This window comes from Neovison vison, chromosome 11 (genome assembly GCF_020171115.1).
Source record: "Neovison vison isolate M4711 chromosome 11, ASM_NN_V1, whole genome shotgun sequence".
NCBI classification, from domain to species: Eukaryota; Metazoa; Chordata; class Mammalia; order Carnivora; family Mustelidae; genus Neogale; species Neogale vison.
In genome coordinates this window covers 196,749,712-196,771,820 of record NC_058101.1, presented here as the reverse complement: position 1 = coordinate 196,771,820, position 22,109 = coordinate 196,749,712, and the positions used below count along the sequence as shown (strand labels likewise).

The 22,109-nt window shown below is 40.2% G+C and overlaps 1 protein-coding gene across 3 annotated transcripts in view; it reads left to right on the top strand.

Annotated features, from left to right (window-relative positions):
- SNX25 (sorting nexin 25) overlaps positions 1-22,109 on the top strand; it is a 123,178-nt gene that overhangs the window by 70,123 nt on the left and 30,946 nt on the right. For all 3 annotated transcript variants that reach the window (XM_044225609.1, XM_044225610.1, XM_044225611.1), the window contains exon 7: positions 13,258-13,439. In XM_044225609.1, the coding sequence (XP_044081544.1) occupies positions 13,258-13,439 (182 nt within the window). The remainder of the gene's footprint in view (positions 1-13,257; positions 13,440-22,109) is intronic.

Here is a 22,109-nt window from a genome sequence, read left to right as displayed (position 1 = left end):
AGTTTTAATGTATGGCTGGCACATAAAAGGTACTTTAAAAACTGGTTCTAGGTAGCTCCTGTATCATTCCTCAAATTGATCTTTTTCAAATTTGTGTTTATTTTCCTCCCTGTTAAAGTCATTAAGGAAAGTTAAATTTTTAGCATTATAGTCTCCCCAAAACACAATTATTGAGTTGCTTTTAGTGATCTTTGAATTTTAGGGATAGTGTGCTTTAGTGAAAATAGGCAAAGAACCAGGGAAAAACCTCAGGCACAGAATCAGGCAAAGAATCGGGCAGAGTTGGGGACCGACCTCAGTCATAAAGTTAACTTTTTGCCACAAGCTGCACCTACCTGGACTGGTTTCCTTCAACCTAGAAAATCAGGCTGTGCTCATTTCTGTCTCCGAGTGACCATGTAGTAATGCTAGGTTGTGTGTGCTGTTGTAAGCACTTTCATTGCCAGTGCTGTTTCTCCTTAGTTCCGCGTTCTTTCTGTGAGTGGGAAGCTGAAGTTTTAAAAAAGAACGAACAGATGGAAGATCCTACGAATATTTTAGGATTCAACCTAGGGATGAGAAATTTATTTATGAATGTAGTGATATGTGTGTACTATAAATATAGTTTTGTTGTTACATATAAAGATGTTTCTGGCAAGTCTTTTTTTAAAAAGATTTATTTATTTATTTATTTTAGAGGGTGAGAGTGAGCATGAGCGGGAGGGACCAAGGGAGAGGGAGAGACAGTCTGAAGCAGACTATGCTGAAGGCGGAGCCTGATGTGGGGCTCCATCTCATGATGCTGAGATCATGGGAAATCAAGACTTGGATGCTCAACTGACTGTACCTCCCAGGCACCCCCCCGCCTTTTAAAAAGATTTATTTACTCAGAGAGAAAGAGAGCGTATGCATGCACCAAGTGTGGGGAGGGGCAGAGGGAGATAGAATCCTGAAGCAGACTCCTAGCTGAGTGCAGAGCCTGGAGCAGGACCTTGAGCTGAAATTAAGAGTCAGCTGCTTAAGGACTGAGCCACCAAGGCACCCCAACTCTTTTTCAGTCAAAATCAATGACAACTAAGAAATGTGACGAATAGTGAAAATACTTTGAACATATAAGGAAAAAATATTTGTATAGCACTGGGAGAAATTACTGACCGCATGTCCTCTGAGACCTTAAGGAACCAGCCAGATAACTCAGGATGACAAAGGACAGCCTGGGGGCTATTTTACTTTGTATATTTATGAAGTGTCAAAACAAGGCTTTTTTGAGTCTTCAACAAACTCCAGCAAATCCACATAAAACTCTGCATGTGTTTTAGATTCACTGTAGATTAGTATATCACAGATTAGGAACAGATTATCCTCCTTATTAACAATGTAGAAGTTTTATTTTGATTTTTGATGGCTTTTTTGGGAGGAGATTTTTATCTTTTCAAGGAATAAGGCATCAAATTATTTTTTATATGTTTACAGAGCTTCAGGGGTTTAATGATGTGATTGATATGATATGATATTATATGATACTGATATGATTCTAGGGAAAATAAGTCCTAGAAAGAAAAATCATATTATCAAACTCATTTCCTTGTGTTATAGGTAAGAAAATTTTATTAGCTATAGTTGGGGGAAAAGATCTTAGAGTAAACTTATAAACAATTTGAAACAATTAGTCTCAGAAGATTTAGTTTGTTCACAATATTTTCTTGCCTCTGACCTTATTTTATCATTCATCCTGGCCAAATGTATTGACTAAGACCTGAGTTTTCCTGATTATTGACCTTAACTGCTTGTTGGTCATGGAATTTAGGAAGTTTAGCCAAGTCCAGCTAGCTAACTTCAGTGAACTTTTTTCAGTCTTCATTTTGTTTGTTTGGTACATTTGACATTGTTGAGTATACTGGCTAACACTTTGTCTCATTCTTACTTGTTTTTCTGCTTGCTTATTCTTCTGTGTTTGGCCTTTAAATGTTGGAGTTCCTCAGTATTTGTTTCTAACTCTCTCATTGTTTTATACCTGTACGGTCCAATATAAGAACTATTAAATTAATTAAAGGTAAATACAAATTTAACTCAGTTCCTTAACATACCAGCCACATTTCAGTTGTTCGGTAACCATATGTGGCTGCCATATTGGATAGCACAGAATGAACATTTCCATCACCACAGGAAATTCTGTTGGGTAGCACTGCCTCTACCCTTTATCTAGCTAGTCTTCTCTTTCCCTTATCTATATGCCGATAAGTCTCCAAGTTTCTATCTACAGGACCTCCATTCTCTACTTTTCTATGTATTCAGTGTTTTTATTTGGATATCAGAAAGGGACCTCCAAATGAAAATGTCCAAATCAAAGTACCACATAACTGGTCCCCCTCTTAGTTTCTTGTATCTGTGAATGGGAATACTGTCCGTCCATATCCCATAAAGTAGGAGTCATTTCTTTCATCATGTACTATGTCTAGTCCATTACTGTCACACAGATTGTCCTCCTAAATAAATCTCAACTCTGTTCTCTTTTACACAACCATCTTCCAGTACCAGTCTCTCTTGAACAGTGGTAATAGCTTCTTAATTGGTCTCCTTCTATCTACTCCTGCTCCTATTTAATATGTTTTTTCATACTGAAGTCACAATTATTAAAAAAATATGCAGATGCCATCATGTTACCTTCATGCTTCCAACCATTCATTGTCTTCCCATTGTTCTTAGACATGCAGCCTACAAGATTCCTGTTTGCTCTGGCCCCTGTTTCTGTCTTCAGCCTCATCTCTTGCCATTCCATTCCCTCTCGTTGTACTCTAGCCACACTAATGTTTCTTTTTCCTCAACTCACCCTGATTCATCCTCCTTATGTTCCTTGCCCTTTTTGCTGATTCTTCTAAGAACGCTTACCCTCCTCTCAGTCTCACTCTGTGTAGGTGATTCCTATTTATCTTTATATTTTATCTCAAATGTGACATCTCTGATCACAGCCCCACTTTTCCTGATTCTGGGTAGATAAGAAAGCTCTTGAGTTTTTAGGAACCCTCATATCAGTAGAGAATAATATACTCTGGAAGAAGTCATAATCACCAGAAGTAGGTCTTTAGTCATTCAGCAAACATTTTTTTGAGTGCCATCATGTGTTAGGCACAGCTGTGTAATGAAAAAAAAAAAAACCTCTCTGACCTTAAGGAGATCATAGTCTGACAAGGAGACAGGGAGACACACATACAGAATTATAATACAATTTGATAAATGCAGTGAGACTTACATGTTCAGAATTTAGTGGTGGAACAGAAGTGTCAAGCAGTCAGCTCTACCTGGAACAGAGGTCAGGCAAGACTTTTTCTTAAGAGTAGCAGCATTGAGTTGGAAAGATTGAGTGGCCCTTATTTTCTTCTGGGTTTATCAGGTGGAAATGGGTAAATGGTACCACATGTCTACAGACAAAGAAGAGAGGTGTGGAATGGGCTCCTGTGTATAAGCTTTGTCAGGTGAGACACTGTGCTGGTGCTTGGCATGTAATGAAGAAATAAGGCTTGATAGGAAGACAGGGGCTGATGCTAAAGAGACTTGTAAGCTATCCTAAGAAGTTTGGGCTAAATCCGGTAGAACAGTGGTTTTCAAACTATAGTGTATATCAGGATCACGTGGAGGGCTTGTTATAAGGCAAATGCCCAGACCCTACCCCACAGTTTCTGATTCTGGAGATCTGGAGTGGGCCCAGGAGTTTGCAGTAATGCTGCTGCTACTTATCCAGGAACCACACTTTGAGAGCCACTGCTGTAGATTATGAAGAGCCATTAATGTATTAATGTTTATATTTTAGTACCCAACTCTTTAGCTTTTTATTTACAATTAGAACAGCCAGAGTAGTTGAGTAATAGTCTGTTGAAATAAGTGAACTGCTATGGTCTGAATGTTCATGTTTCCCCAATTTTTTTAAAAAAGATTTTATTTATTCATTTGACAGAAAGAAAGTACAAGCAGAGGTAATGGCAGGCAGAGGTAGAGAAAGCAGGGAGCCTAATGTGGGACTTTTCCTCAGGACCATAAGATCATGACTTGAGCCAAAGGCAGACACTTAACCTGGCCACCCAGACACCACAAGAATTGAGTTTTTAAATGGCCCATGGTGGCCAGGTTTTCTGCCCCTGCCTTCTGTGTCATGCAGGTCCCTGGAAGGTCACAGACCTGTCTGGCTTTCTTGACCACACAGCCTTGCACCTCTTGGCAAAGGCTGGACATGGATCTTGTGTCTCCCAAAATTCTTACACTGAAATCCTAACTCCCCCAAACATGATGGTATTAGGCGGTAACACCTTTGGGAGGTATGTAACTCATGAGTGTGGAGCCCTAGTCCCACTAGTGTGGGACTAGTGTGGTACTTTTATCCAGAGGCTCCATCGAGATCCCTAGCTGCTTCTACCATGTAAACACATGGCAGAAAGGTGGCCATCTGCATCCTGGAAAGGGCCTTTCACTAGAACCTGCTCATGCTGGGACCCTAATCTTGGATTTCCAGTCTCCAGGAGTGTGAGAAACAAATTTTTGTTGTTTATAGCCACCCAGTCTGTTGTTAGAGGTGCCTGAACGAACTAAGACACTGGCCAACTATAGGACTTCTAAGTAGTACCGGGACACAGAGATTGTCCCTGCAGTTTGGTGGATATAAGTCTAGGATTACAGTTCCCTTTTTAAAGCGTTCTTTTCTGTTCTTCTGTTCTGAATCCCGAAATGTTATGAAGAATAGTTAAGGTGATTCACGAGTAACATTTATTCAGCTGATGACAACAAAGGACATGATGATGTTGATTTGAGTCTGCTAGAAACTGCAAAGTATAAATAGTATACACTGGGGAGTAATATACTCATAGTATAGGTGGGGAGGCTTTGGTCAAGTTGTGCAACTTTAGAGTTTAAATAGTTTTGGAATTGAATATATCAAGTAGAACTATAGAAGAACTTCAGAAAATATTACATATGTGTATGGATAAGAACCATAATGCTATCCATTATCCAATATTAGGAATTATTTTAATAAAGATAATACGTACCTTCTTTGTCTGATCTTGCATTTAAAGATGCATTGAAAGAAGGGAGCTAATCTGTAGACTTTAGTGGACTTCTCACTCTCCTTCCTTGTGTTTTGATGTGATCTGATTTTCTAGCATTGCAGTAATCTGATAAAAACAGATTTATCATGAAAAACAGATTTATGAATGACCTAAACTTAGAAGACACCTCAGCCCATGGCTACTGGGGCCCCTGCCAGGGTTTCTCCCTGCCCAGCCCTCATACACTGAGTACTGCAACCTCTGCTATCCCTTCTCCAGCATCCCACCTGGCTCCCTGGACCCCCTCCGTCCTCTGCCTGGAGGGACTAAGGGCTCAGGGCACTTCCGTTACTCTCTATATAGTCCCAAAACATTATAGCCAGTCCTCTTACCACCTCTGTACCTCAAGAAAACTTTAATCACATATGATGGCACCCATACTTATACAAATGAAGTTTAGGTCCAGAGATGGTAAATAATATGCCTGGTGTAATTAGAACTAGTTAGTCACATATAGATTTGGAACTTGAACCCAAGTCTCCTGATTTTTAGTCCTGGTCTCTTCCCACCACACTGATCACTCTCATGGGTAGATGTTATGAAAGTCTTGTTCAAAACTTAACAAGTTATTGGGCTGGATCTCTGTTCTAAGTGTATGTCTTGTGCCTGTTCAACTCATGATTCCAGTTTGGGAGCAGGACTCTCTTAGTTCTTGTGTGGATTTAGTTGATACGGCATTATTACTTTAAAAATGTATTGTAAGCATGTTGGAGGGCTTTAAACCAAAGGAAGTGCTGGAAGTTTCAGTACTTGAGACATTTAAAGGAAGAAGAAAAGGTGTACTATGAGCCTCCCTGACCAGGCGTGGCTAGGTCAAACTACCAGCCCTCTGTAGTCTTCTCCACTATAACATGAGTACTTCTACCACCAGCTCCTGCTGTGACCTCTGCTTATTCCTCAAGTATGCTTTCTGCTAAAGTGGAGTGACACTTTAGACTGAAATTCAGGTGTTTGATGTGGTAAGAAAATTCCATTTGTTCTTTTTGAAAAAGAACATACTGGCCTCAAGTTGAAAAGTAAGATAAATATATATATTTTAGTTCCTGGGCAACTTCTGAGGTGATTTTCAGATAATTTTGAAGAAATTGCTGATGATTAGTAACTACTGAGAATTGCTAGTTTCATGTTAAGAAGTCAAGCACCATTTCTCATGGTGGAACTTGACTATTCCCTAGGTAAATGCATACCTGTTCCTTGAATCCTCTTCTCAAGAGGGTTTATTAAAACTCCTATTTACATGTACCAGAAAGATTCAAATGATTGTTAGTTTGTCACTATGGACACGAGTTGAGGAATGGAGGCCCAATATTTTCTGGTGAGGAACTTTAATTCCTTACCTCAAGGGTCTGGGGGGCAAAAGCAGGCCTGCTAGGGAGGAGAGCCACATGTTGGGGAGTCAGGGGAAGGGGGCAAGTGTGCAGCCTTGTCTTCTTAACCATCACAGAGTTTGTACCGCTATATTAGTACTTCTTTGTGGGGTGGGGGTGCAGGGCACAGTCCCCCCAGCCCCCACCCCTCAGGGTGCCAGGGACATTTGAGTGTCCAGAGACCTTATTGGTTGTCCCATCTGGGGGAAGGAATGCTGCTGGCACCTAGTGGTAGAGGCCAGGAACGCTGCTCAGCATCCCACAATGCACAGGATGGCCCCCAGGGAATTTCTCCGGCCCAGAATGTCAGCAGTGCTGCTGCTGAGAACCCCTGCCCTGTTACCCATCAACACCCCAGTCAGCCTGCTGAGTGCTGCTGGCAGGCGATGGCTTGGGATTCGGTAGCGTGCTATGAGGAAAGAAAAAATACCTTGCTCCCGACATTTTCTAGGACCTGAAAAAGAAAGTGGGGCCATGTTAATTCACTTTTACTCGTGCTATTTCTGGAGTCCTTAGTTGACACTGTAAATGACTTCACTCTCCTTTGCTTCATTAGAACTTATACCTAACAGTTCTCCCTGGTGTTTGTATTTTACTGCTAGACGCTTCACTTGCTTGAGGAAGGACTCTGTCATGCACAGAAGGTTTAAAGCGGAAAGCAGTAGCAGATATTGTCCATAGGTCTCCTGTAATGTCTTCATAGCCAAAAGCATTCACTCAATGTGTAATCTGAATTTCTTTTCTCAGCAGAGGAACCCCATGAACCCATTTCCTTTTGTTCTGGCCTCAGTAGATCTGGACTATCCGGAAGGAAGAACAGTACATATTTATAATGAATTGCTTTAGAATATTCGATCACTTGTGTGTTCATCTTGGCACCAGTTTCAAGAACCACTGCCATTCACTGTTTCACCTGCTGCTGTTCATCTTCTTGGCCTTCTTTTTAAAGCTAGGTCAAACAGTTGTGTGATTCACCAGTTTGTAATAATGCAGTGTTCCTTCATGCTCTCCGGAGAGCCAGCCATGTGAATCTGGCTTGAGCGGGGCCACAGTGTGTTGTCACATACCCACTGGCCTTTACTTTCCATGGCCTGAATATTTCCTGACTGAATGGGTTTTCAGGTCACAGAACACATTCATGAGCATCGCTGGATTTACAAGGGTTTTGGCACGACACACACAAGGGCTACATGAGTTCCACGTTAGTCACTTAGCACCGAACGTGGCATTAGTCTTCCGAGGCAGAAATAAACAGAATTGCCTAAGCAACAAGCTGCTGTCGAATTTGTTAGCAACAAGCTTTGTGATCAGACAATGGCATTGTGTTCACGTGAGCAGGCGACATTCAAGTAGAACACGAGAATACTCTTCTCAGCCCTGCAGCTGGGTTTTAGATGAAGGTTTATTCTCTTTATTACTTTTCTTTTGGAATTTGCTTCTAGTTTTTGTGCTTTTAGAAAGGCTTTTATGCTTTCTTAAGAGAAGGGTTTGGTTGTTGATAAATGTGTGTTGATTCCTTTCTATGTGTGGCTCTTTATTAGCCCATTTTAACCCCAAATTAAAACTGCGCTCTAGATTTATTTTATAAAAGGCAATTATTTTGTTCCCAAATTTTAGGATATTTTAATATGTCTAACATTTGGATTTTAAAGATCTATGTTATAAAAATGAAAATTTTTTTTCTGAAAAATTAGCTGTTCCAATCCATGTATTTCGTTTGGTTACCCACAGAAAACATCCTAGTTTGTGATAGACTAATTCGGAGGCAGACTTACATTCACCTTTATTTTCCCACTAAGGGAACTCTGGAAATACTATTTTTTCTTCTTTAGATTGTCATAATTATTATTATTAACCTTGGGTTAATTAATTCTTTGGTCAGGACCTATTAGTTAAGTATAGGACAAGTTAAAAAACTATTATTAAAGTCAAAAGCATTTCCTCGGTGCTCGTACAGAAAAGTCATCCTATAATATCTGACAGACCCTCTGGAACAAGGACATCTGTTGATCTGAAGTCAACCTATTACCCTTTGTGCTAAGTGCTGAAAAAATCTGCTTCTGAAAGATAAAATGTTTTGTGGTACTCATCTAAGTTTTTTCAGTGAATTTGTTCAGCCTGCTTGGGTATTGTTTTAGGGTTTGCACAAATTGACTAAGTGGGACATGAGAGAGGTAACAATCATTCTAGGGATTGGAGGACTCCAGAAGAGTTCTAGAAAACATTACAAAGTGTTCTATAAAACACTTTCAGGGGCACCAAGAAGCAGATCCAGCTTCCTTTATTACAGGTAGTTCCAATCTGAGCCGAGCACATTATGACTCCCTTTCAGAAGGTGTGATCTGTCTGCCTAGGTATATTTATATGGAATATATTTATCTATGGTCACCTAGCCCCCGAACATTGCCTGAAACAATCTCACTGTTTCTGTAATGAGCTTGCTCTTCTCCTTTCCATAGAGGATTTCCCACTTCCCCACTTTCTGTGGCCTCTGACACTTGCCCTTTTTTCTTATCTCACTGTAAGCAGATAACCTCACTACTTCAGGGGAATGGAGACCATATGAGGAGAATGGCCCCAGCTTCCAACCACCAGTCTTCAAACTTGGTTTGTAGGTGTGCCCATCTCTTTTGCCTTCTGTGTTACTGTGGTGGAGGAGGTGGCCTTTTTCCAGAGCCCTCTATTTACCTGTCTTCTGGATGCCACTCCCCATCATCACTTCGCTTTCTCTGTGAGTTGATTCCTTCTCATCAGCAATAAAACCAGCTCATCTCCCTCCCACTAAAAAAAAAAAAAAAAGAAAAAGAAAAAAGCAAAAGAAGACTTCCCTCAATCCCAGTCCTGCTTCGACATTGTGTATGCCAAGCCAGTCCATTATCCACAGGGAGATGACTAAATACTTAGTCATTTTTGAAAATCAATATTGTGTAAATTTTTTGCTTTTACTTGAAATTATATAATGCTCACATAAGGAAACATATCACTGTAAATGCTTTTGAATTAAATCTTAAAAACTTCTTGCTAAGATCGATAACTCCTAAGTGGCACCGTTAGAATTCTGATTCTAGATGTTAAAGAAAATGCTCCACTGTATTTAACATGGTGGTTGCTAGTGATTGACAATAACAGGTTTGGTGGAGAGAAGGGGCAGAAACAATGTTGTCAGAGTAAAGTGAAGAATGGGAGATGAGGATACTCTGTTTCTCTCCTTTAGAGCCCAAGTTCTAGAGAAGGCCAATACCTGAAACATAGTAAGCACTTAGCGAAATATTAGCTCTATGGTTGTTGACCTCTCAGGAATGCTTGACACAGCTCATTCACCCATTCAACAAATATTTAATGAATTCCCACTGTGTTGCCAGGCACTGCTGTAGGTGCTGGAGACACAATAGTGTGTAAATAAACAAAATGCCGACCTTGATAAGGACCTATTTACAGGATAAATAAGTCGAATATAAGTGTGGTGATAGGTTCTATGGACAAAGTAAAGCAGAGAGGGAGAAAGGCAGGGTTGTAGGCTGGGGTTGCTGTTAGAAATAGGGTGCCCCAAAGCACATACCCTCCCCAATGTCCAAAACCCTACCCCCCTTCTCCCAACCCCCCTCCCCCCAGCAACCCACAGTTTGTTTCGTGAGATTAAGAGTCACTTATGGTTTGTCTCCCTCCCTATCCCATCGTGTTTCATGGATTCTTCTCCTACCCACTTAAGCCCCCATGTTGCATCACCACTTCCTCATATCAGGGAGATCATATGATAGTTGTCTTTCTCCGCTTGACTTATTTCGCTAAGCATGTTGGGGTACCAGGTGGTGGGTATTATAGAGGGCACAGCTTGCATGGAGCACTGGGTGTGGTGAAAAAATAATGAATACTGTTTTTCTGAAAATAAATAAATTGGAAAAAAAAAAAAAAAACCTAAAAAAAAAAAAAAGAAATAGGGTGCCTGGGAGGGCTCCCCCGAGATCTGAACTGAGGATCTGAAGGAGGTGAGGAAATGAGCCCTGCAGATCCCAGGGGCAGGGGGTGCCATGAGGGGATGAAAGGGCCTTGCTGAGGGAAGGCATGAAAAAGCCCTGAGCATGGAGCCACCCAGTGTGTTTTGGAAGCTGGTCACCAAAGACCATGTATTATGTGAAGTGTCCAGAATAGGCAAATCTGTAGAGAAAGCCCCATAAAAATTCCCAGGGCTGAGAGGTTTGGGTGACTGCTAATGGGTACCTGGCTTCTTCCAAGGGTGATGAAAATCTTCAAAAAAAGTGATTGCAGTGATGGCCGCACGGTCTGTAAATATACTAAAAGCAGCTAAACTGTACACTTTAAATAAGGAGAATCATATAGTCTGTGAAGTGTATCTCAATAAAGCTTTTATTTAAAAAAGGCAAGATCCTGTAAGGAAACTGGTGTAATTACTATGGAGAGCTGGGGAGGATGAGGCTGGAGTGTGTAGGGCCTCTATGCCCTTAAAAGAGCCTTGCCTTTCCCTGCAGGTGAAATGGTGTGGGGCAGGGTTTTGAGCAGGGGAATGATGTGATTGGGTTGATACGTTACATAGGTTAGCCTCGGCTGCCATGCTGACTGAAGGGGAGGCAAAGCCGAAGGTATGGTGACCATTAGGAGGCTGTGCAGCACCACACAGGAGATTCTATTTTCCCCGTGTTGCTGAAATTTCTTCTTTGGCTTCTCTGTAAACCATATACTCATGTTCATCTTCTGTCTCTCCTTTACCATCTCCTTTGCTAGCTTTTCTTCTTTTTTCTCACTATTAAATGTAGGGTTGACTTAGATTCTGTACTGGGACCATTTTGTCTTCTCTGGGTTGTCTCACCTCCTCCTGTGACTTGAGTTGTCATCAACTGCTGAATACTTGTCAACTCCACACCTTCCATCTCCACTCAGGGAGCCAAATGCCCTCAAACTCTGTTCGCCTGTTTTTTGTTGTGCTACAAAAACCATCCCAAAAGGCAGTGTCTTAATATCATTTCTTTTGTACACAAGTTAGCAGTTTGAGCAGGTTTGGCAGGGATGACTCTTCTCTGCTTGACTGCAGCTGGATGCCTCCCCTTCTAGATGGCATATGCACATGGTGCCAAGTTGGTGCTGGATGTGAGCCGAGGCCCCAGCCAGGACTATGGTCTGGGGGGCCTCTCTATGTCGATCTCTCCATTGACTGCTTAGGTCTCCACAAGCATGGAGGCCTCCTGGCTGGGATTTACTAGGTGGCTTAGGGCTCTAAGCGCATGGCCTTTTACGATCTAACTTTAGAAGTCATGGCATTGCTTCCTCTGTAATCACAAACCAACCCTGTATTCAAGAAAATGGAACACATACCCTATTTCTCAGAGGGAGGTTGTCAAAGTAACACTGACTGAAAAGAGCAGGTGGGATGAGAGATCTTGTGAGCACTTTTGGCAAATATCATCTGCCACATGGTCTGTGGTTGGATTTAAGATCTTTCATAACTGTGCTTTTTCTGTAATGTTCCCTGGTTCATAAGTGGCCCCACCACCTCCATGGTTGCTCATGGCAGAAACTTGGGAGCATCTTTGATACCTTTGTTTTCTTAACAGTCCTCAGCTGCCTGTCCTCTCCTGTCTGGTCAATCACAGAGTCCTGTTCTCTTAAAAAATCATTCTCAGATCCTTTCAGTCCCTCTCCTGCCATTGCCGTGACCCTGGTTTAGGCACCTGCTTCTTCGGTTACTGCAGTGGTCTTCAGCTGGTTCGCCTTCTTACGGTCTTTTGCCTTCCAATTTTTTTTTAATCCTTTCTGTATAATCTTTAAAAATACAAATCCAGGGCGCCTGGGTGGCTCAGTGGGTTAAACTGCTGCCTTCGGCTCAGGTCATGATCTCAGGGTCCTGGGATCAAGTCTCGCATGGGGCTCTCTGCTCAGCGGGGAGCCTGCTTTGCTCTATCTCTCTCTCTCTGCCTGCCTCTCCGTCTACTTGTGATCTCTCTTTGTCAAATAAATAAATAAAATCTTAAAAAAATACAAATCCATTTATGACATACTGCTGCTTATAAACCCATTAGACGCTGCTCAGTGCTATTGAGCTAAAGAGCGAAGTTGTTTCTATGGACTAAACAGACTAATCGGCTTTGTGTCTTCTGGCCCCTGCCTCCTCCATGTTTACTTTGGATCCCTAGCTCCCCCTTGCATCTGCTGCACTGGCTCTTCCACCTCCTTCCAGGCTCTCTCCTTCCTGCCTCAAGGCTTTCACTTTCACACCTGCTGCTCTCCCTGGGTGCCACATTCCACTGCTTCATTTCATTTGAGTGTAATTTGCTCAGGGAAGCCTGGGTCAGGAGCACTGGTCAAGCAGCTCAAGGATACCTGCACATTTTCTCTGTAACCCATATGCGCTCGTAATTGCTGTTGCTATCTTTGGATTTCTGCCTTGCTAGGCTCTAAGTTCCATGAGATCTAACAGTTCGTCTCGGGTCCCAAATGCCTAGCCAGTGCCTGACACACAGTGAGCACTCCACGCTTAGGAATGACTCTGCCTACATGATACATGCATATATTTAAATACACATACGCACATGTACATTGATTGTGAATGTAAGTGTACAGATGAGGTGTTTTTTTTTAAATGTTTCATGCCTGAGTAGGATTTTTCAGTGGTATATTTAGAAATTAATGATACTTCTATTTGAGAGTATATATGTCTGTATGTGTGTTTAGCATGAATTCTCTTCTTTAGTACCCACTGTTCAAAATATACCACATCAGACACCAGTCTCGTTCAGAGTTGTTACGTTCCCCTTTTTATACCTTGTCCTCTGACTGGGTCCTGTCCATCCATCCCATTCAAGGTAAAGAAACTGCTGCAATGAAAGCTGATCTCCTAAGGGCCAGGAATATGAAAAGGTACATTAACCAACTGACTGTGGCAAAGAAGCAGTGTGAGAAGAGAATCCGAATCCTGGGAGGCCCTGCCTATGACCAGCAAGACGAGGGGGCCTTGGATGAGGGAGAAGGGCCTCAAAGCCAGAAGGTAGAGCTTTGTGGTTTCTGTTTTGACCATTTCACGTTCATTATAAACACTCATGTAATCTCCCATCTGGTCTTTTAATTTTCTGGTTATTTAACATAGGATGTACGTTCCAAAACAGAGACTCACACGTTTGCTCACAAAGAGCTGTATTACTTGGTGTCCTTGACTTCTGTGAATGGTAACAGGTAGGATAGGTAGGCATGGGGTATATGTATGTGTGTGTGTATGTGCGCACGTGTGTTTTCCTAACCCACAAACCCTGAGGCACGCACTTAGATTTACAAGGGCCCAATCGAATTACCCACTACCAGTTGGATAGAACTAACCACCTATGGACTAGAAGGCATCTTGTAAATAATTTTACTTAGCTCTCACCACAATTCAGTGAAATTTGAATTTCTTGATATTTCCATTCTACAGGTAAAGAAACAGAGTTGGTTTAAGTGAATTACCTAGGGCCAGGTGGGAAGAGTCAGAATTAGATAAAAACCCAGATCTAGTTGCTTCACAGTCTGAGTGCTTTCTCACTAAGCCATACGATGTCAGCGACAGTTTCAACCACAAAACTTTGGATTGTCTGATACTGGGTCCTCAAATCATGGAGCTTAGGAAAGTGTCCTAGCCCTACCTCAGTACTGTTCTTACTCTCAAGGACCCAAGCTTGTCTCCAAGACCCAGAGAATGCTAGGGTTGAAGGAAACAGCAGCGGCACTCCCTGAGGAGCTTGTTTGTACCACTTGGGAACAAGACTTCAAGGCAATCTCCAAACTTCTCTTTTATAACATGGCACTTAGTCACAAAGAGGCTACCATCACTATAATTTGACTGGTACAGCCTCTGACCTCACCTGTTTGGGTTTTTAGTCTCTTGATCTTTTCTTACTCAGTTCTCGGTTTGACTTCAGATGCCTATCTGTGACTTTTACCTTCCTCCTCACTCCAGAGATGAACTTTGACCTTTTTCTTGTTCATGGCCCAGTCACCATTAGATCCTCTTCAGGATAGTTTATGCTTGACCTTGGACCAACTAACACAAGCCAGAGTTGTTCTTCTGCAACATCTTGGACAAGTGGCACAAATGCAGCCCCGAGTAGCTCTTGTTTTGTGGAATGGTCTCCCCTTACCGCTGGAGATATGTTTATTTTGCTCTTAGTAAATACACCTTTCTGCAATTTTGGCTTTGTGGTCCAAAGTGAAAATCTTGCCTTTTGGTGAATGTTGGAGAGAGAGTGGAATTGGCAGGTTGAATATTGTCCTTCTTTCCCTTTCTCCTCAGCCTCTGGACTCTTAGATAGATTCCTAGCCACATTTGTCACAGAAAAAGTTCTCTTCTTGTGTCCTGTATATTCATTCATTCATTCATTCAACAGACATTTATTGAGGGTCCACATTCTCTAAGTTATAGTGCAAGGTACTAGAATACAAAAGGTATAAGATGGGGTCCCTGAGGGTTGCTGGGGGGTTGTGGGATAGGGCTGGGGTGGCTAGGGTGATGGACTTTGGGGAGATTATGTGCTATGGTGAGTGCTGTAAATTGTGTAAGACTGATGATTAACAGACCTGTACCCCTGAAGCAATAATACATTATATATTAATAAAATTAAAAAATAAGTCCTATACAGTTATGAAATAGAAAGATAAGTGATCCAATAGAGATTAGAGATTTATATACCCAGAAGGCCCATCTAATAGTTTGCCACCTAGTCAAAAGATGATGTGGTTTTAGATCTTACAGTAGAAGAAAATCTTGAGAAACGTAAAAGAAGATCATTTTAGGAGAACTGAATGTGATTTTAGTACATGTTATCCAGCAGTATTTACTAGAAGTAGACTTAATCTGGTTTTATCTCCATTTTGACTTGTTTCTCCAGATATTTAGGAAAAGAGCAACCTATTACTATTGCAACAGTTTAATCTCAGTAAATTTATTTCCTTAGGCTTCAGGCTGAAAGCCTTAGATAATGTTGCAGGATTCTCATGTTTATGCTGGAGTGTTTTCTTCCCAATGCTCACTTTTTTTCCCACATAGGAATGAAATTATATGGTATTTGTCTTTCTCTGACTTATTTCATTTAGTGTAATACTCTATAGCATTATCCATGTCCTTGCAAATGGCAAGATTTCACTCTTTTTTATGGCTGGATAATATTCCATTACACACTCGTGTGCTTGTGTACACTTCTTTACCCATTCATTAGTCAGTGGCCACTTGGAGGGGGCTTCCATATCTGGCTATTGTCAGTAATGCTGCTATAAACATCAGAGTGCATGTATCTCTCTGAATTCGTGTTCTTGTATTCTTTGGGTAAATACGCAGTAGTGCAATTGTTGGATTCTAAGGTAATTCTGTTTTTAACTTTTTGAGCAACAGTGCACTAGGCTTCTTTTTTCTCCACATCCTCATCAACAACACCCGTTGTTTCTTGTGTTTTTGATTTTAGCCAATCTGACAGGTGTGAGATGATCTCTCACTGTAGTTATGATTTGCATTTCCCTGATAATAATTGATGATAAGCATCTTTTCATGTGTCTGTCGGCCATCTGGATGTCTTCTTTGGAGAAACATCTTCTCATGTCTTCTGTCCGTTTTTTAATTGGATCATTTGCTTTTTGGTGTTGGGTGGTTTTGGGGTGAATATTGAGCCACCCTTACAACCCAGGAGAAAAATCCCATTTGATCATGTTGAATGATTTTTTAAAAATGTATTGTTGAATTCATTTAGCTAGTATTTTGTTGAGAATTTTTCCTTCAATATTGGCCCATGGCTCTCCTTTTAAGTGGTGTCTTTATCTGATTTGTGGTGTCAGAGTAACGCGGCCTCATAGGATGAATTTGGAAGTTTTTCTTCTTTTATTTTTTGGAATAGTTTGAGAAGAATAGGTATTAATTCTTTAAGTGTTTGGTAGAATTCACTTGTGAAGACCACAGGCTCTGGACTTTTGTTTTGTTTTAGTTGATTACTGATTGAATCTCTTTGCTGGTTATTGGCCTGTTTAAATTTTCTAATTTGTTTTGGTAGTTTATAGGAATTTATCCATTTCTTCTAGGTTGTCTAATGGCACGTATTTTTTCATAATATTCCCTTGTAAATATTTGTATTTCTGTGGTATTGGTTGTTATTTCTCCTTTCTCATTTGTGATTTTGAGTCCTTTTTCTTTATTTCTTGTGAAGTCTAGCTAGAGGTTTGCCAATTTTACTGATTTTTTTTCAAAGAACCATGTCCTGGTTTTATTATTCTATTCCATTGCTTTTTTTTGTTTTTGTTTTTTGTTTTATATTATGTATCACTTATTTCTGTTCTAGTCTTTTTTCACTCTTTCTTCTAGGTTTAGGTTTCATTTGTTGTTCTTTTTCTAGGTTCTTTAGGTGTAAGTTTAGGTTATTTATTTGTGATTTTTCTTGCTTTTTGAGGTAGGCCTGTATTGCTATATATGTCCTCTTAGAACTGCTTTTGCTGCATCCCAAGGTTTTGGGCTGTTGTATTTTTATTTTCATTTATTTCTATATAATTTTTAAAATTTCTTCTTTGATTTCCTGGTTGACTCATCCATTGTTTAGCAGCATATTATTTAACCTCCATGTAATTTTGGTCTTTACAGATTTTTTCTTGTGGTTGATTTCTAGATATAGCATTAGCATTTAGCACAACATTGTGGTAAGTAAAGATACATGATATAACTTTGATTTTTTAAAATTTATTTATTGAGACTTGTTTTGAGACTTAAGAATGAATGAATGAAGAATGTTCCATGTGCTCCTGAAAAGAATGTGTATTCTTTTGATCCATGAGGAAATGTTCTAAATATATGTTTATTATACATTTATTATATATATATATGGATATTATATATCCATTGCTGGTCCAATGTGTCATCAAATGTGTCATCAAAGCCATTGTTTCTTTGTTGATTTTATGATTAGATGATCTGCCCATTGATATAAGGAGGGAGTTAAAGTCCCCTGTTCTTAGTGCATTATCATCATAAAGTTCCTTTATATTTGTTATTAACTGTTTTATATATTTGGGTGCTCCCATGTGGGATGCATTAGATATTTACAATTGTATCTTCTTTTTGGTTTGTCCCCTTTATCATTTATTATATAGTGTCCTTCTTTGTCTCTTCTTAGAGTCTTTGTTTTAAAGTCCATTTGTCTGATATAATTATAAGTAGAATATATTATTACTCCAACTTTCTTTTGACATTCTTTTGCATGGTAGCTGTTCCTCTGTGTCCTCACTTTTATTCTGCAGGTGTCATTTTTTTTTTTTAAAGTAGGCTTCATGCTCAGTGTGGAGCCCATTGTGGGGCTTTAACTCACAACCCTGAGATCAGGGCCTGAGCTGAAATCAAGAGTTTGATGTTCAACTGGCTGAGCCACTCAGGTGCCCCTCAATCTGCAGGTGTCTTTAGGTCTAAAATGAGTCTCATATAGGCAGCATATGGATGGATCTTATTTTTTTATCCTTTCTGTCTTTAGATGGGAGTGTGTAGTCCCATTTACATTCAAAGTAATTATTGATAGATACATATTTATTGTCACTTTATTTCTTTTGTGGTTGTCTCTGAAGATTTTCTCTGGTCTTTTCTTGTTTTTCTCTTTTTCATGGTTTGGTGATTTTCCTTAGTGATATATTTGGATTTCTTTCTCTTTATTCTTTGCATATTTATTAGTGGTTTTTGATATATGGTTATCATTAGGTTTGTATATAATCTCTTCTGCATATAATAATCTATATTAAATACATGGTCATTTAAGTTGAACCCATTTTTTATTTCTCTCCTCCCCATGTTCTAGGTATATGTTATCATATTTTACATCCTTTTGTGAGTTCCTTGACTGATTTTATACTTATATACTCATTTTTACTGCTTTGGTGTTTCCTACCTATGTACTATAATTTTTGGTCTCTCATTTCTACTCACAATTTCCCCTCTAATATTTCTTGGAGGGCTGGGTTAGTGGTCATGAACTCCTTTAGTTTTTGTTTGTCTGGGAAATTCTTTATATCTCCTATTCTGAATGATAGCCTTGCTGGATGGAGTATTCTTGGCTGCAGATTTCCTATTCAGCACTTTGAATATGTCATACCACTCTCTTCTGGCTCAGAAAGTTTCTGCTAAAAAAGTCCCTGATAGCCTTATGGGGTTTAACTGTCTTCTTTTGTTTTACTGCTTTTAAACTTTTTTCTTTATCATGTGTTTTGCCAATTTAATTACAATATGTCTTGATGTGGATCTGGTTTTGTTGATTTTGTTGGGGATTCTCTGTGCCTCCTCAATCTGGATATCTGTTTCCTTCCCCACATTCAGGAAGTTTTCAGGTATTATTTCTTCACATAAATTTTTTGCCCCTTTTTCTCTTTCTTCTTCTGGGACACCTGTAATATAAATATTACTACATTTGATGGAGTCACTGAGTTCCCTATTTTCATTTTGCGTAATTCATTTTTTATCTCTTTTATTCACCTTGGTTACTTTCCCTCACTCTGTCTTCTAGGTCACTAATTTGTTCCTCTGCTTCTTCCAGCCTGCTGTTCACTCCTACAAGCATGTTTCCCATTTTGTTTATTGAGCCCTTTGTCTCTGCTTTGTTATTCCTTATCTCTGTGTAAGACATGTAAGACACTCGTCTTTCACTCTTTTCTCAAGTCCAGTGAGTATGCTTACAATCATTGCTTTAAATACTCCTTAAGACATGTTACTGATATCTGTTTCACTTAGCTGTCTGGCTGTGACCTTGTCCTGTTCTGTCATTTGGGATAAATTTCTTATTTTAAAAAAGATTTTATTTATTTATTTATTTATTAATAAAGACAGAGAGAGAGACTGTGTGTGTGTGTGTGTGTGTGTGTGTGTCTCCGTGCCAGAGGAGGGGAAGATGGAGAGAGAAGACTCCCTTTTGAGCAGGGAGCCCAACATGGGGCTCAATCCCAAGACCCTGAGATCATGACCTAAGCCGAAGGCAGATGCTTAACTGACTGAGCCACCCAGGCGCCCTCATTTGGGACAACTTTTTGTCTTCTTATTTTGTCTACATCTCTGCCTGTTTCTCCTGTTCTTGAGGGTAATGACCTTCTGAAGAATAGGTGTTATAATGTCCTACCATGTAGTATCCTTGTTTCCCAAGCCTGGTGATTCTGGGACTGTCTCCAGTATGTGGTGTGTATATTCTGCTCTTTTATCCTGGCTGCTTTATCCTTCAGGCCAGTTATCTGGAGAGGCTCTCTTTGGCTGTCGTGGGCAGTATTTGGTCCCTGCACTGAATGTGGCACATTTTAACCAGATGTGCTCAGTCTGCTTGTGAAGTGAGACCTATCACCACTGCCAGCAGAACTACAAAATTCCTGAGTCGGGCCACGTGTGAGCAGGTGTTTGGGCTGGTCTTCTTGGGGAGGGGGCCTGCCATGCTGGGACTGAGGCAAACATGACTGTGAGGGACAGTTCCACTGGAGCACAAGCACAGGGGGTGCTTGGTATCGGCAAGTTAGGTAGTGAGTGTGGGCATAGTGTTGTTTCCTGCAGGTAGCCCTGCACTTATGCTGAGGAGGGGGGGGAAGAAGATGAATATGGCCAGTTCCTTTGTTCCTAGAGTGGTCTCTCCATGAACACTGCCTCTCTGGGATACATTCTGAAAGGAGTGAATAACCTCCCCACTGTGTGTCGTAGGTGCTCTTCAGATCTCTGTTTCCATTCTGTATGTCTGCAGGTTGTTTGCCGGCCTTATCTCCAAGAGTAGCACAGCTCCTTCCGGGCTCTAAGAACGCCAGGCTTTAGGCCCCACTGGTTGCCAGAAGGCACAAAATTTGAAATTTGGCCCCTCTTACTTTCTAAACCAGTTACTGTGGGAATTTGTTTACCCCGTGCTCCTCCATCTCCATCCTTGTCTGTGACCCTGGTTACGTCCTCACTGCAGCACCAGGATCTATCAGCTCTCCTGAGCCACATGTCTGTATTCCCTACTTTTTTAATGTGGCTTTTTCTCTACCTTAAGTTGTGGAGCTTGTTCTGCCAGTATTCAGGTCAGTTTTTGGGGGCATTTAGGGTGATTTGATAGTTATCTAGTTTTGTTTGTGGGACAGGGTGAGCCTGTGATCTTCCAAACCACTGTCTAAGATCAGTTTTCATATCAACTTATATTTGATCCGAGACCCATCCAAAATGAGCACCCATCCAGTGTAGCTCAGTACTCTGCGCTTGAATATGAAAAGATGCCCTGACTTTTTCTTTCTGCTGGAGTTCTCATAGAGCATTTTTCCTAAATGCAGCTTTCCTTCTTGAATTCCATGCTATTCATAGTTTGCTACAAACACAAATAAGGTAATTTCTTAAAGAGAGGAACTGTTTAATTATGGTTAAGAAGCTGTGCTACAGAGTCAGAAAGCCTAGCTTTCAATCCCATATCTACTGGGATTGACTTTGGACAAGTTAGCTTCTTTGTACTCCATATGTAAAATCAGGATAATTGTATGTACTCTTTGGGTGGCGACCATCAAATAATGCACATAATGGGATAAGTACACCACTTGGTATGTGGGCACTCAGTAAATATTTGGTATTACTGGCATTGATTATTATGGGAGTATGTTTAGGGATGATATAGATATAAGAAAAATCCAATTGTAATCTCTTCTTTTAAGATAAAACAACATTCCCAAGATCCTAATTCTGCATATTCTTATTAGTATGCTGGAGATAGTCTCATGAGTACATTGTAGATACTGTGTAACTAGAGAAGCCTGGTCCTACATCACTCTTGATAACATGTTGGGTATGTTAGGAACACATTTATTTCTCTAAGGCCCTGAGGTACTTCTGATTGCTTTTCTTTCTGGAGAAAAATTAGCTGGATAAGAGGTAGTAACCCACACAAAACACAAGAGGTAGTAACCCACACAAAACACAAAATATGCATCATGAAACTAGATCCAGTTGGACTGGGAGAGACTGAAAAAGCAGTAAATAAAAATTCCTGAAGAGGAATAGATAATGATTTGCCTTCCAGCCTGAAATGCTTCACGACCTTTAGCACATGTGATTGTCTACCAGGATAATATTTTGTCTCCTACCTAGAGACCATTGACTATGGTGGCATCCCTCCCAGAATTACCAGGGGTTTTAGGACGGAAAGAAAAGGGCTGAACTAACAAATAAATTAAGAGCACAATGTTTGCTGTATGGAAGACCTTAGTGAGTATTAATTATTGTTCTATCCTCTATAGTTTAAAAAAATGATTATTTTTGTTGTGGTGTCAACTTTGACCTCCCCACCTTTCTCTTCGTACATCTATACAAAAATCTCAGAATTACTAAAATTAGTTAATCTCAAATGAATTGAGATTGAATTACTCTCAAATGAATACATTTGACTGAAGTATATGATCTAGTTATCCTGTTCATCCAGACCCATACCCTTAGTGTAAGTGTTACACAGTGAAATGCTCTTCTTTCCTTCAAAAGCAGAAAAAAAACCAAATGGTGCAGACAATTTGGTTAATCCACCAGCCAAGGTAAGAGATCTATCAGATGTTTAATTATACTTGAGATGTATTTGCCGTCATGTACTTATATATATTTGTACTGTTGGAACTGAGCATAGATTATTCCAAAGACACAATAAAAATCTAAAAATGGCTAATATTTTAGAAGATTTTTTAAAATTAAATTTAT